General features: G+C 32.2%; 1 protein-coding gene across 3 annotated transcripts in view; it reads left to right on the forward strand.

Annotated features, from left to right (window-relative positions):
- The window catches only part of LOC143238929 (inactive ubiquitin carboxyl-terminal hydrolase MINDY-4B-like), a 42,041-nt gene extending 28,734 nt beyond the window's left edge, over positions 1-13,307 (forward strand). For 2 of the 3 annotated variants that reach the window (XM_076479581.1, XM_076479582.1), the window contains exons 8-13: positions 1,286-1,356; positions 3,232-3,379; positions 5,967-6,047; positions 6,288-6,468; positions 9,202-9,268; positions 9,953-13,307. In XM_076479581.1, the coding sequence (XP_076335696.1) occupies positions 1,286-1,356; positions 3,232-3,379; positions 5,967-6,047; positions 6,288-6,468; positions 9,202-9,268; positions 9,953-10,001 (597 nt within the window). In that variant the 3' untranslated portion in view covers positions 10,002-13,307. The remainder of the gene's footprint in view (positions 1-1,285; positions 1,357-3,231; positions 3,380-5,966; positions 6,048-6,287; positions 6,469-9,201; positions 9,269-9,952) is intronic. The other variant, XM_076479583.1, reaches the window with a different exon arrangement.
- Positions 13,308-13,925: the final 618 nt, after the last annotated feature.

Below are 13,925 nucleotides of genomic sequence, written 5' to 3' on the forward strand. Positions count from 1 at the left end.
TAATCAAGGCTTATTACATAGATTACACAAAATTCTATGTTGTGGCAACCAGTTCGTGTTCTTGTCGTAATTTACGTATTTGTTGTAGCCGTTATTAGAGATATTTTTGTAGTACATAGTATTGAAGAAACGTATTTTATTATATCTTCTTCATCTTTTTTAACAATGACCATAAAATGTGTACATCATTGAACAACTTAAATAATGCACTTTGCAGGAGTGTGTGTGTGTTTTTCGTATAGCAAAGCCACAAAGGGCTATCTGCTCAGCCCACCGAGGGGAATCGAACCCCTGATTTTAGCGTTGTAAATCCGGAGACACCACTTTGCAGGAACACAGTGTAGTTTTCAGTTTCACAACTGAAGAGAAACAGACGTACAAGCTACGAGAAAATAAAAAAAATGTTTATTTTTTTACTTTTTTCACAAATAGTTGTATTTATTTATTATTTATTACACGTGTTATTATTTAAATGTACTTTTATTTTTCAAGATTTTCATCATCTAAGATTGAGATATGTATAACGAAGAAGACCACAGCAGGATTCGAAAATATTAGTTGAATTATAAAATTACTTTGAAAGAAACTATAATAAATACTTAACATTCTAATGCATTATATGTAAAACAGTTGTTTTAAGAGCTCAAAGATAAGTAATGAAATATAAATATATGTATATATTTTTTTAAAGTTGGTAAAAACATTTTGTATATGTAATTATTAAAAACAATTAAAGAATGAATATTTATGTTAAAATAATATGCTGACATTTCAGTAATTTATCTTTATAAAACAACTAGCGATTCATAATTAAAATATTGTTTGTTTGTAGATAAGCACAAAGCTACACTATAGGCTGTATGTTTCTTCTCACCACGGGTATCGAAATCCGGTTTAGAGTAGTATAAGTCCTAATAAACATATAGATATAAACTTGATTTTATTTGCACCTTTTTATAAATAAAACTGAACTAAACATGAAGCGTATCTTGTATTTAAGGTTTTTGTTACCTATGGTAGTTTTACAACACGAAAATCTGAAGTTCGATCTCCCCGCAGTAGGTACAGCAGATAATCTAATATGGCTTTACTCTAAAACAAACAAACTAATAATCTGACCATTACATAGTCTTCATACCACGTCTTTTCTGAGGAAAAATATCATATATCTGTGGATTACATCTTAAATATTTTTATAACAGGGTTGTAGTAGAAATGGAATGAAAGTCCTCTAGAAATATTGGAGGCATAACTAATAATTATAACTCAGTGTTCTTTTTTCTAGTTCCAACAAGAGTCTGGCCATGGAGTGTTAATGTTGCTTTACAGCACACTCTTATCTCGAGGCCTTGATAGGTAAGTCTGAAGTCTTTACAATTTCCCTTCCATTTATTACATCTTTAATACCCCTTCTCAATATTCATTAGAGCAAGCCTTGGTATTATACGGTTTGCGTTTTACTTTATAACTGATAGAAGATATTGATATCATAGGAGAAACAATACATTTTCTTCTAACGGATACAGCGGGTTCTTTTCTTTTTTTTCTCAAGAGTCCGTTTACAGGAAAAATAAATTTTCTCGAAATACATTTGATTATCATAAACCATACATAACAGAGAGATTGCCATTGTATACGTCAGTTATGACTTTGATGTGAATCACAGAATACAAATTGTTCATAATGTCAGAGAAATCATCTGAATGCAGAGAAACTGGCTGTCGAAAACTGGTAACAAATAGCATATAGTGTCCATACCAGATGAATGTGAAACCACTTATAAAGCAATGAAAGAGAAGACTGGACCCTAATACCTTAGTATTATAAAAAAATCGATTAACTATACATTGTAAAAACAATTAAAATATAACCAGAATGTGCAACATTACAGCAAATCAAATATCAAAGGTATAGAATAATGTAAGTGATCTCACGTAACTAAGAAGTTTTATTATACATCTGAATCGCATTTTACCTTGTAATAAAATAAAAGGTGTAAAAGTATTTAGAAAAAAGATCATAGCAAGAACCAACTCTATTCCCATAAGAAACGTGACGCATTTGTCAGTAGTGGAAGTATGGTGTGAGCAAACATAAGCATTAGTATGTGTGTGTAACATTTCTAAATTGTGCGAAGTGTTACATTTAATGTAATATACGTTATATGAATTAAGTTCTATTATTCTTTATGCTACCATATACTCGTGTGATTGAATCTGATATCAGTCTATCAGGTGATAACACTCCCATGCAAACTAAAATTTAGGCTTAGCTATGCTAGACCTGGGAAATCTTAAGATGAATGATCAATCATTTGCATTTCAGATCACATAACCATATATATATATGTGTGATCATATAATCTGTGTAGACTTGACCTAAGGGTGAGTAAATAACATTATTTTTGTGAATTAAGATTTATCTTGCTATGGCTAAACCACTATAAATTTAAATTACATTTTAACTGGTTTATCCAGACCCACTCAGTATATTACAGTTGTCAAAACTGACACCAACACGAAAAGATAATTTACGAACGCTCACCAGGAGGACTACAACAAAAAAATATTCAAGCTTAATGTTGATGACACTATTCACTCAACGTGCTCAAAACTTCATATTTTATCAGTTTGCTATGGCAGTGTAGAATAAGGCTTTCAACTTCATTTCTGTCAGGTAGCGCATATACAATATAGTAATTGTCAATTTAAACTCCAAGAATGATTCTCTATATATTAACTAATTGTTTTCCCTCTGTAAGAGATAAATACAATAAACAAAAAGTGTAAATATAAATATTACACATATTCTATATATTGTTCTGAACAATATCCTACACTAACAAATCATATGTGGTTCATGATTATTAATCACTCTGATGTATCCACTAAAACCAAATAAGAACAACATAAATGGGAACTATGTTGTCATAATATTTATTTTATTTTAGAAAGATCGGAACGTTGTTGTGTACTTTATTTTAATAAAAGTTTTAACACCCATACCAGCTGCCTTGAGATACATTTTTACTTCAAGTAGGTTTCTCATCGCCATGAAAGCTGATATTTCAAAGCCTATTAGACTTGTGAGAATATTGCACTAATTTATAAACAATTAATGCGCTTCCATTTACACAATAGAGATTTCCATATCAACTGAGAATGAACAATAGAACATGATTAATTGATTAATAAGTATCACTATAGGGAAACTCATTTTTGTCGTTTATAGGATACATGAGGACTTAGGGCGAGAATACAGCCAGCTGCTGACACCTTTAGGAGAATGTAGTCAAGCTCTTATTACCTTATTAATCACTGGTCGGGCTACTCCATTCCTGCATAATGGTGTGATTCATTTTGGAGGTGTGGACACAGTGGTGAGGTCTAATGGCTAAGTTTTTATTTGAGAACTTTTTCTAACCTCTATTGCATAGTACTGTCAGTTGTTCTTTATTTAATATTAAACACGTGTGATCTTCTGGCATTAATATTTTATGTCCGTTACAAGAATGCGTTTGATTTTCACTTACTTAACAACTTGTTTATTAATTCAATATTTTGTACCTGTTTAAGTGAAGATTGTCTAGACCAGTCCTGGCTTTACAATTTCTTGAATTTAAATATAGGTCTGGGTATCACACTTTTCAATTAACAAATCAAAGAATAAGTGGAATTTATAATATGTTAACTGTGTTAAGGCAAAAGTCAATGATGTAAAACGAGGTAATCACATCTTCAACTTTTATACTAATGAAGCATCAAATAATAACTTATGTGATATATAATGTTACTGATTGGCAACTAAGCCTACACGCTGAAACGAGCATTTAGTAGGAGTAGCTTTACATCTTTACAATTTCATGATATTGAACTTCAGTATGGAGTATGGTCACCACAAACTGTAAGACCATCATGACACCAATGTTACATGTATAAAATATTGGTAATAATAAGGTCCGAAGATGTCTCAACCATTCCTCTGAAAGAGCCGTTCCAAGATCATATTTTGTTTTGGAGTCTTTTAACTGGATGTAACAGATCTTTCCAGAGTATCTAATGTAAGTATAATGGGGCAGGAAGCAAGCTAGCGTTCAGGCTACTCTGTTCAACCAGTTTCTTTGTTTTCAGTAAATGAATGGACAGGTTTAGCTTGAAGAGGATGTGTGATAGATTACATTACGCTTAAGTCAAGGCTAACCGTACTAGAACATGGCAGTTAAAAGGATCGTTATACATGATCTTTATAATACTTAACATGAGTGGTACTACTTTGCAGGACATAGAGGTCAGTACATTTATCAATGCTTTTCTCTGCCCACACCACACTGCATGAAGAGGGGCTTGAGTGTGGCTTCAAATCCTCCCACTTGTTATGTGGCTGCAAGTTAAATCGTAACTCATCTTTAAAAAGAATATCACTTCCTACGTTGTTGGTTCACTGGATGTGTTTTTAGTACTACTTTAGGCGATATGTTTTGTGCCTTGTTGTGAGCAAAGTGCTCTTCACTTGGCATCTGACTTACAGGCCAGACTTGGAAAGTCTCTTTTTAATATACAGGCCACACTAGTATGCTGTCTGGTTGTGCTTGAGTCTAAACATCCAAATCTACACTACACCATAAGTTATCTGCGCGACCTCCACCACTGGTATCGAATTCAGATTTTTAGCATATATGCCCTCAAGCTTATCGCTGAGCTTCTGGAAGGGTCATCCAGTTGTGAGTGCGAGCATCTGATTCAATCTTAGAGTATATACCCTTCAGTTATGGTAAGACAACATCAAGAAATACCAATCGTCTGCTGTTTCTCCAGGGATCCAGTCTTCTGTGCCATTAGTTTGAAGTTCGGTTCTGTGTTCTGCTGACAGTTCTTTAAGATACTTGTAGCTATTTTGCAACCCCTTGCTATAAACTGACTAGCGTTCATTCTTCCAATGTATATCTCTCCATATAACAGAAACATCGAAATGTTTCCTTTCAGATCTAACGACGGTTTATCAAATTTTGAAGTAGTTTTAAGTTTGTGATTCACTTCAAAGCGTTAGCTAATATATGATAGTGACTGTAAATAGAATTTGTGTAGTATTTGTATTTCATTTCACTTAACAGAGCGTCGGTTATGACTATGGTATGACAAATTCCGATTGTCTTTTTAATTGTTTTATACGGCCTGGCATAGCCAGGTGACTCGTAATCTGAGGGTCGCGGGTTCGAATCCCCCTCTTACCAAACATGCTCGTCCTTTCAGCCGTGGGGGCGTTATAATGTTACTGTCAATCCCACTATTCGTTGGTTTAAGACTGCTATATTTAATGAAAAATACAGTTAGCATTTTAATAATTAAACAGTGTAACCGAACTTTCTAGTATACTTTAGCTATATTTTCTAATATTTTTAATTATAATAGCTAGTTTATATAATGAGTTTAAATCATATTCTACAATGACCAGCTGGATTTGATAATCGAAAAATTACTCTAATTGGTCAGTTGTTGTTTTGAACTAAAGCATCCTTATTAATTGTTAATTTTATTATTGTAATACATAAAAGATTACAACTGATCGTTTTAATTATATATTCCTGAATCGATCCTTATTAGTGGTCAGCTTTGTTTTTGTAAGGTATAAAAGAATTATTTGATTAGTTTAATTATAAATTCCTGAATCATTCACCCTTACCAGTGGTTAGTTTTGTCCTTATAAAGGATAAAATATGTAACTAGTCACTTTAATTATGTATATTCTTCAATCTTCCATCCTTATCAATATTCATCTTTATTTTTGTAATATATAAAATATTGCAACTGACCAGTTTAGATTACGTACTTGAATATTCTTTAATAACGACCAGTTTATTTTACTTGCTGGAATCTATCAGTTATCACTTAAACAGAAATGATTTTGTATTTTATTCTAATCAATAATCTGTTATATTTTACGCTTTAATATACTGATTTTACTACCAGGCTAAACCTCAAGTTGGAATTACAGGAAGAAGCGAAATTGGTTTCTTAGTTTGGAGAAGAAATCATGATTTATGTTCACAGGTATGAACCTTTAAAGTTTGTTGTAATTCTTTACATCATCAATGTTTATAAATATAATTGCTATCTTTAAATATCTGTTTACATCTCTGTAATAATTGTAACTATTTTTGTACCTAGACCTAGTAGTAAGTGAGTAAATATCTTTATTGTGTCATGCAAATATATGATGCATGTGTTATCTAAGAGATAATTACTGTCGATATTGCCCAATAAGTTTAAAGTCACCTTTCCTATTTCTAGCTTGGAAGTAGGTTGAAAACTCCTACTTTTCCAATCTGGGTTACCTGTGTCGACGATCAGTATGGAGTTCTCTTTAACCCAAATAGAGATTTAACTAGGGATCATAGAGCAGAACATCGGTTTGATCTTCATTACTACAACAGCGCTCCCTATCAGACTGAACCCACAATAATTAGTTTAGGTAAGGCATAGCACAGCCATGGAAACAATGAATACACTTTCAGTAAAAATATGGCGTCGATAAAATTGTCTTTGTGTCATTTCTTTGTTGATATTTTATTCTTCAGTGAAAAAAGGAATGTCTTTTAGTTCAACTACAGTCTTGACTAAAAGGAATGTCTTTCAGTTCAACTACAGTCTTGACTAAAAGGAATGTCTTTCAGTTCAACTACAGTCTTGACTAAAATGTTTCCATATTTTGTAACAAATTGTTTGTTTAGTACAAAGCTATACGTGTGACGATCAATCCCGCAATCGTTGGTACAAGAATAGCGCAAGAGTTGGCGGTGGGTGGTGATGACTAGCTGCCTTTCCTCTAGTCTTTCACTGCTAAATTAGGGACGGTTAGCGTAGATAGTCCTCGTGTAGCTTTGCACGAAATTCAAAACAAACATATTCATATTTTTGCTTCACGAACTTACAATAAAATTATTTAAAAGTTGATTATTTTTCAACTTAAAATTAATGTAGGTTGTTATGAATACATAATAAATGTGATGTTCAGTGCAGCTTCTTTTGTACTCCAGGCGTGTTCAACACGTTTACACGAAACTTCAGGCACAAAGCCACCTTGCTTAATAAATAATAGCTTCAAAAGACACGAAGCTTCATTTAGAGCAATTCAGAAGTATTTTTTTATTTGAAAGGCTGATTTTCTACTGGTAAAATTCTATACTTGCTTATAAGTGTTGTGTCTTATTTTGCCCTTTGCTTTGCATTTAAAAACAACAACAATATGCAAGATAATAATATATGTAAATTTAAAATTTACAAATAGGAATCGCAAAAAAAGATAACAAACAAGGCTGAAAAATCTATTGCTGGCAGTTTGCTCAAACTACAGATCCCTGTCATGACTCCACTATATAATTATTACAAGTGATATCTACTGTAGTGTGGGATCACACAAGAAATTTATAATAAAATATGAGGAATTTTTAACTTATTTCGGTCTCATTAATTTTGTACTGCTGACAATATTTTAAAACTTCACTTTCCGAGATAAAAAAAAATCCGGTATTTTCCTAACGTACGCTTTAATTGGAAACTACAACTCGTGTGTTTTCTATCACATTAATTGGAAACTACCACTTGAAAGGTTCCTTATTTTATTGTTGTGTATCGTTACTCGAGGTTGCTTGTATTCCAGCAAGGTTTAATAATGGAGAATTACCAGAGTAGATTTCCCTACTCAGATGGCGATGGTGATACTTTCTTCTGTTTCCTACACTTCGCCGAAACAGTAAAAGCGTATTCGTAGTTTATTACCACTGTATATAGCACTATTTCTTACAGCAATTGCTATTTTTATATAGTTGGTGTTCAGATAGAGGTTGTAAGATTTGGCAATAATTGGCGGGTTACGCTAAATGTGTCGCTGTTGTCTACTTTGCATGCATTATTTCTGTTGTCTTATTCTGGCAAGGACTCGTACTCAGCAGTTTTTTGAAAAAAACACGTGTTTGTTATATTATCCTAACAAAATAAGCATGTTACTGCGTCTCTTTACATTGCATTAATCTGTGTTATATTAGATCGTAATGTTCTAAAAATAGAACTTTCTTGTTAAATCTTGTTGATTAATTTTATAAAAGAAAATACATGTTCTGTTGTTGTTTCTATTTAAGTACAATTATCTTAATTTCAATTACCTGAAAAGACATTTTCTCAATCACATATAAACCAACGTCCAATTAAAAGAAACTTTAAAGCATTATACAAGCTGTATATCAGCCATCACTGATTGTGGCATTCTTCAGTGATGTACTTCATGTTAGTTAAAACTGTTCTGAAGATTAACTGTAGTACAAATGATTGACATTAGATTGACATCGGTCCAATTGGTATTTACTTTTACTCTTTAACATCTCTGTTTCTCAAAAGACATATGCTAGTTTTCTGTTAGTTGTATTAATAGCTCTACAAGGCATCTGGGTTACTAATTTAAAAGTTACCAAAGATAGAAAGAATAAATTGTTCTTACCAGTATACTGTGTTGGAACCATACCAGACATTTTCTGTTCAAGAGTATTTATATTTTCAGAGGTAGTCATTCATCAAATAAAAACAAAACAACTTAATTTATTATAAATGGTATTATTGTTTTGTTTTGTTTTACAATTTACTTTACTAGTTACCCATGATATTAAAACTTCAACAATAGAACGAATTTTTTTCTTCTCTGAGTGTACAAATAAATAAAAACATTTCTCATTGTTTTGTTATAAAACACGTTGTTTTTTTTAGGAAGGGGGAGGAATCAGGCGTTTTGTAGCATCACGTGTATTCAAGCATTTATATAAATGGCCCCTAAAACTTCCATATATTTTATAATAAATACTTGTAAAGTGTAATTTTTTTCCTTTATTATTTTTCTTTAATGTTTCTTTCATGAAATGTACTGATTAGAATGTTTAATATGTCTAATGTTATTATAGAACATTATAAGTATTATTAGCTTAGTATATAAAATTAGGACTAACGTAAATGAGTTTGCGGCCAAAAATATCGTTGAAATGAAGGTACCCAACTGATAGAACAAAACACTCTCATCTTTATGAGAACGTAAGAACATTATATTTGATTAACTAGTTTGAGTTTTATTTTGTTCTGAGTTGGTAGCTTACTTTGATCGCAAGGTAGTAACATTACATGTAGACTCAATATTTCCAAGAATATGTTTTTACCTCAACAGATACCAGATTTAACAAGTCTCAAGAAGAATATGGTACCCCTCCACTGGAGTGTCTAATCTTGACCAAGTAAGTCAGGTTATTTAATACATTCGGGCACATCACTAGTTTAACTTGTCACCGTTAGGCTTTGTTGTGGCTGGAAGCTGAAAATGACACGGAGTAACAGTACATGACTGTGCATATTGTTCTTCTTACTGGGTTCAAGAGTATATCGTAGCATTAAAAATCATTTAAGTGACACTTCAGACAAAACACAAAAGTTAAAACAATTTAATTAAACGAAAATAGTTATAAAAACGTTTTAACATAATATAGTGCCCTTCTAAATGTATATCTAATTTATCTATTTTATACTATTTTAGTATAGAGATAATTTGCATTGCTATCTTAGTGTACGTATTTAGAACTAACGTAAGTCTCCTTAGTTGATCGAACCTCATGTAACGTTGTTTTGCATTTGGTAAAAATATCCAACTGATGAAATAATGGATTTCCAAGTACACTATATATGTAGCCACTGAGAATGATACTACGCTGTGTTAAAATGTTTGCCAGGGTTTCTAACCATTTCAATTTAATGAAATTGTTTTAACCTGTATTTTGTAATTAAACTTATCTGGTGTGTCATTAAGAAATATTTAATGTTATTTACGTTTTGACGGTCCCTTGTTTCGTAGCACAATATTAAAGAGTCTAATTATTATGTAACCGAAATAAAAGCCTGTAGCATGTAATTCTCTTCTGTTACAGATGGCAAGGTGCAACAGTTAATTGGAATGGGACATCACCAGTAGCATAACCAGCTTTTCGCTGCATCCATGTGGGACGTACTCCAGAGAAAGTTTAAATAATATTTAACTGTTAATATCAATGTACATAGTTAGTGCTTGTACACTATGAAACTAGAAATAGTGTGAGCAATCGTTAAACACAAGAGACATAGCAACTGGATAAGTTTGTTACAACACAAATTGAAAATACTTAACTTCCATCAAACTAGAAAGAGATATAAGTGTCTTTCCAGAAATCAACGTTTGCTATGAACAGAAAAGAAAATCAACCGTAATAAATCATGTATTTTTCTTTTACAAAATGATAATATTTTCTGTAGTTTCTTCACCATAAGATAAAAATAGTCTTAAGTTTATCATAACAAGAACACTTAGTTTCCTTTGTTAAAATTCATAAAATTGAAAGGTTTGCTACTTTTTATCTGGCAGAAAACAAACTAGGATGAACATGGAGAACAACAGCGATACCATCCGATTGTATTAACAATAGTTACTACTATTTCCACTGTGTAGTAGCACTTGTATATATCGAAAGTCGTTAATATTCATAAGAACCTTATGTTGAGATATTCACATGGTCTTATGAATGCTATTACCAAGCTTATTGTAATTATTATCATTAATAAACTTTATCTTCAAAATGGGAGAAGTTAAAGTTCTTATATCTACTTCCCAGTAGAGTGAAATATGTCTCCTACATTCGTTTACCTTAGGAATTTTGATTACCAAGAATTCGTACTAACAGATACTCATCAGTAAGAAGTAGGTATGACTTCAGCTGCTAAAATGAGCCAGGATTTGTTCACACAGTGTGAAACGAATTAACTACATATCATGGAAAACAAAGGCTCTTACTAAAAACACTGTTCAAGTAAATTCTAAGCCAATCTTTTACAAATATAGAAAGTTTTCACTTAAAACATAATCATACATTAAGTTACTCAAATATTCAGATCAGTGAGAGTGTTTGATGTGACAACGTTGAGTGAGTCCAGTCCGTAAGCTGTTCTCAGTTGAAACGAAGCATGTTCTCAGCATAATGACAATCAACTAATATCTTATAAGGAAACAATAAATAAAATGCTTGTGGTGTCAACGAAACAGCAAACTTTAAAATAAATCAAGCTCTATTTGTTTTATAAATCGGAAGAATGTGAAAGTTCGCTCAGTCATGTGTTTGATTAGTATTTGTATTATTTCTTCTGCGATCCAGAAAAAGAAAGAAAAGCAAATTACTTTCCGAAATATTTGTTTTTATACTTATAAAAATTAAGATAAATAAATTTGCTTAACTTTACTCAATCTAAAAAATGTCAAAATCTCTGAAATACAGATTGTATGGTTTAACATTACTGTTGATTTCATTCCGTTGTAAGCGAGAAAGAGTTGTAAGATTTTACATTTTTGTTTGTTTGTTTTTAATTTCGCATGTTTGGTACGACTGGGATTCGAACCCGCGACCCTCATATTACGAGTCGAACGCCTTAACCCACCTGGCCATACTGAGGCAAGGTTTTACATATCACATACATTTAAACTCCAAAAATGTTTAAAATGTATAGCGTTTCAGTTGTTTTTTATAATTAAATATACAATGTTTGATTTCGTTAAAGCAAATAAATTACAATATTCTTGTTTTGATCAGTATTGTTCGTTCTATAACATTGCTGTTAAATCCCTAGGAACTAATATTCTCGTTAGGCCAACAGAAGTGTGATACTCTTATTTTGAAATCGATGTATGCAGGGTTGTATTGAAAGGTTTTCTTCACAGATCCCCAAAAAAATATTAAATGCCACTCAATATAGAGCCGACTTTAAATTAATTGCGTGCTTTGTTCTCGACAGTATGTCAGTAAATTAACAATGTTACTTGTTACATACAAAGCAATGTCCTAGTTTTTAAGAAAGGCGAAACGTTGTTACTTTTATTTACTTCATTCGCTGCATTTAAATCTCGATCCCTTTACGGTTAAATTGACTTTTTAACTATTTTTATTTCGTTATAGTTTCATGATAGTTTTTATGAACTAGAAAACAAAAGTCTCACTAGTTACGAGATAATAATTTATGAAAAATCAGCTGGTTTCATTTAATAATAAAACACTTGTTCATTTTTAGCTAACATTCTTAGAGACCAGTTTAAGATGTACGAGTTTAGACATCGCTAATGTTAGCTCAGTATTATGACAACAACATCAACTAACAACAACTTTGCAATTTATCCCACCCCTCAGTGGCACGGTGATATGTCTTCGGATTCAAACCACTGGAAACTGGGTTTCGATACCCATGGTGGGTAGAGTACAGATACACCATTGTGTAGCTTTGTGGTTAATTTGAAACAAAAAACAGAATCGTTGTTTATCTTCATGGATTTGAATCCTTCACATTGGTACAAAAGTAATCTGCGGACTTAAACACTAGCAACGGGGTTTCGATACCTGTGGTGGGTAGAGCACAGATAATCCATGGTGTAGGTTTGTGCTTAACGTAAAAAAACATTAATTTATATTCTCCACATTTGTAAATAAAATAATATCACAAATGTTCTGCTCTGAACACTGTTGGCCCGGCATGGCCTAGCGCGTAAGGCGTGCGACTCGTAATCCGAGGGTCGCGGGTTCGCACCCCCGTCGCGCTAAACATGCTCGCCCTCCCAGCCGTGGGGGTGTATAATGTGACGGTCAATCCCACTATTCGTTGGTAAAGAGTAGCCCCAGAGTTGGCGGTGGGTGGTGATGACTAGTTGCCTTCCCTCTAGTCTTACACTGCTAAATTAGGGACGGCTAGCACAGATAGCCCTCGAATAGCTTTGTGCGAAATTTCCAAACAAACAAACTGAACACTGTTCTAGATTTTACGTGTTCTGAAAATTTGAAGTTTATTTGAGGCATTAATAATAAATACCATTATATAAAGATATATATTCCACCGTGGTTCCTGCCATTACCCCCACTGAGTACACGAAATATATTTGAAAACAATATATATCGTTAACTGGACAGTAAAAGAAGCCTTTATCAAATATATATTTTCAATAAAAGATTTCCAGAATTTCACGAGTTTGAAAATAACAGATATCAACATGCATTTATTGTCTTTATTATAACAATTTATATTTTCAATAATATAATAATAGCATAGAGACAACTCATACAGCTGTAACGAATACTTTGATTAAATGTAGTACAAGATACAATAACAAATAATACGAAGACATACTTTTTGTATGATGTATTTTGCAAATATATCTTTATTTAATGTATAATTTTGTAGTGAATAGGAGTTTATTAGAATATAAAAGTAACAACCTGTGGTGTGTGTTTTTTTCATTTTTACTAAAGACATTCAGTTGCAATGCAAAAAGAGATAACATTCTTAACCGTAAATACTTAATTTGAAGTTTTGACTTCTTTACGTTAAGATACTTTTGAATTAATCTATGTACAATTCGTGAACATTAAAGAAAAGCATTCACTATACTAAATTTAATATTATATATTATTATGATACACGTAAAAATGTAATTAGAGTACTGTGTCGTGTGAAATTGGTCATCAAGAATATACTTTCACATTTTCTTTATTTTACCTTGTTCGGCTTGGAGAATAATGTTAAGTAAAACACAAAAACGCGGCCTGGCTAACTAATGAAAGGATATTTACTGTAAAAGTATTATCAATGCTATAGTGTAGCTACCAGTGTTGCCTCTAATTTTGATTTAATTCCTTTAATTTATACGCTCAATCCGTTTTTGGCCACAACTTTTTTCCTCACCTAAGGTGTTTTTGATCTGACATGATTTTTTGTCAATACATACCAATAAACCATAGCAAGTAAGGAAGTGACACTCGATAGTAACCAACATTAGTTTCGGGATCGCAACCCTATTGTTCGGAACAGAATTGTACTTTACAGATCAAACCAGAC

The sequence above is a fragment of the Tachypleus tridentatus genome, chromosome 13 (assembly GCF_004210375.1).
Source record: "Tachypleus tridentatus isolate NWPU-2018 chromosome 13, ASM421037v1, whole genome shotgun sequence".
Classification (NCBI taxonomy): Eukaryota; Metazoa; Arthropoda; class Merostomata; order Xiphosura; family Limulidae; genus Tachypleus; species Tachypleus tridentatus.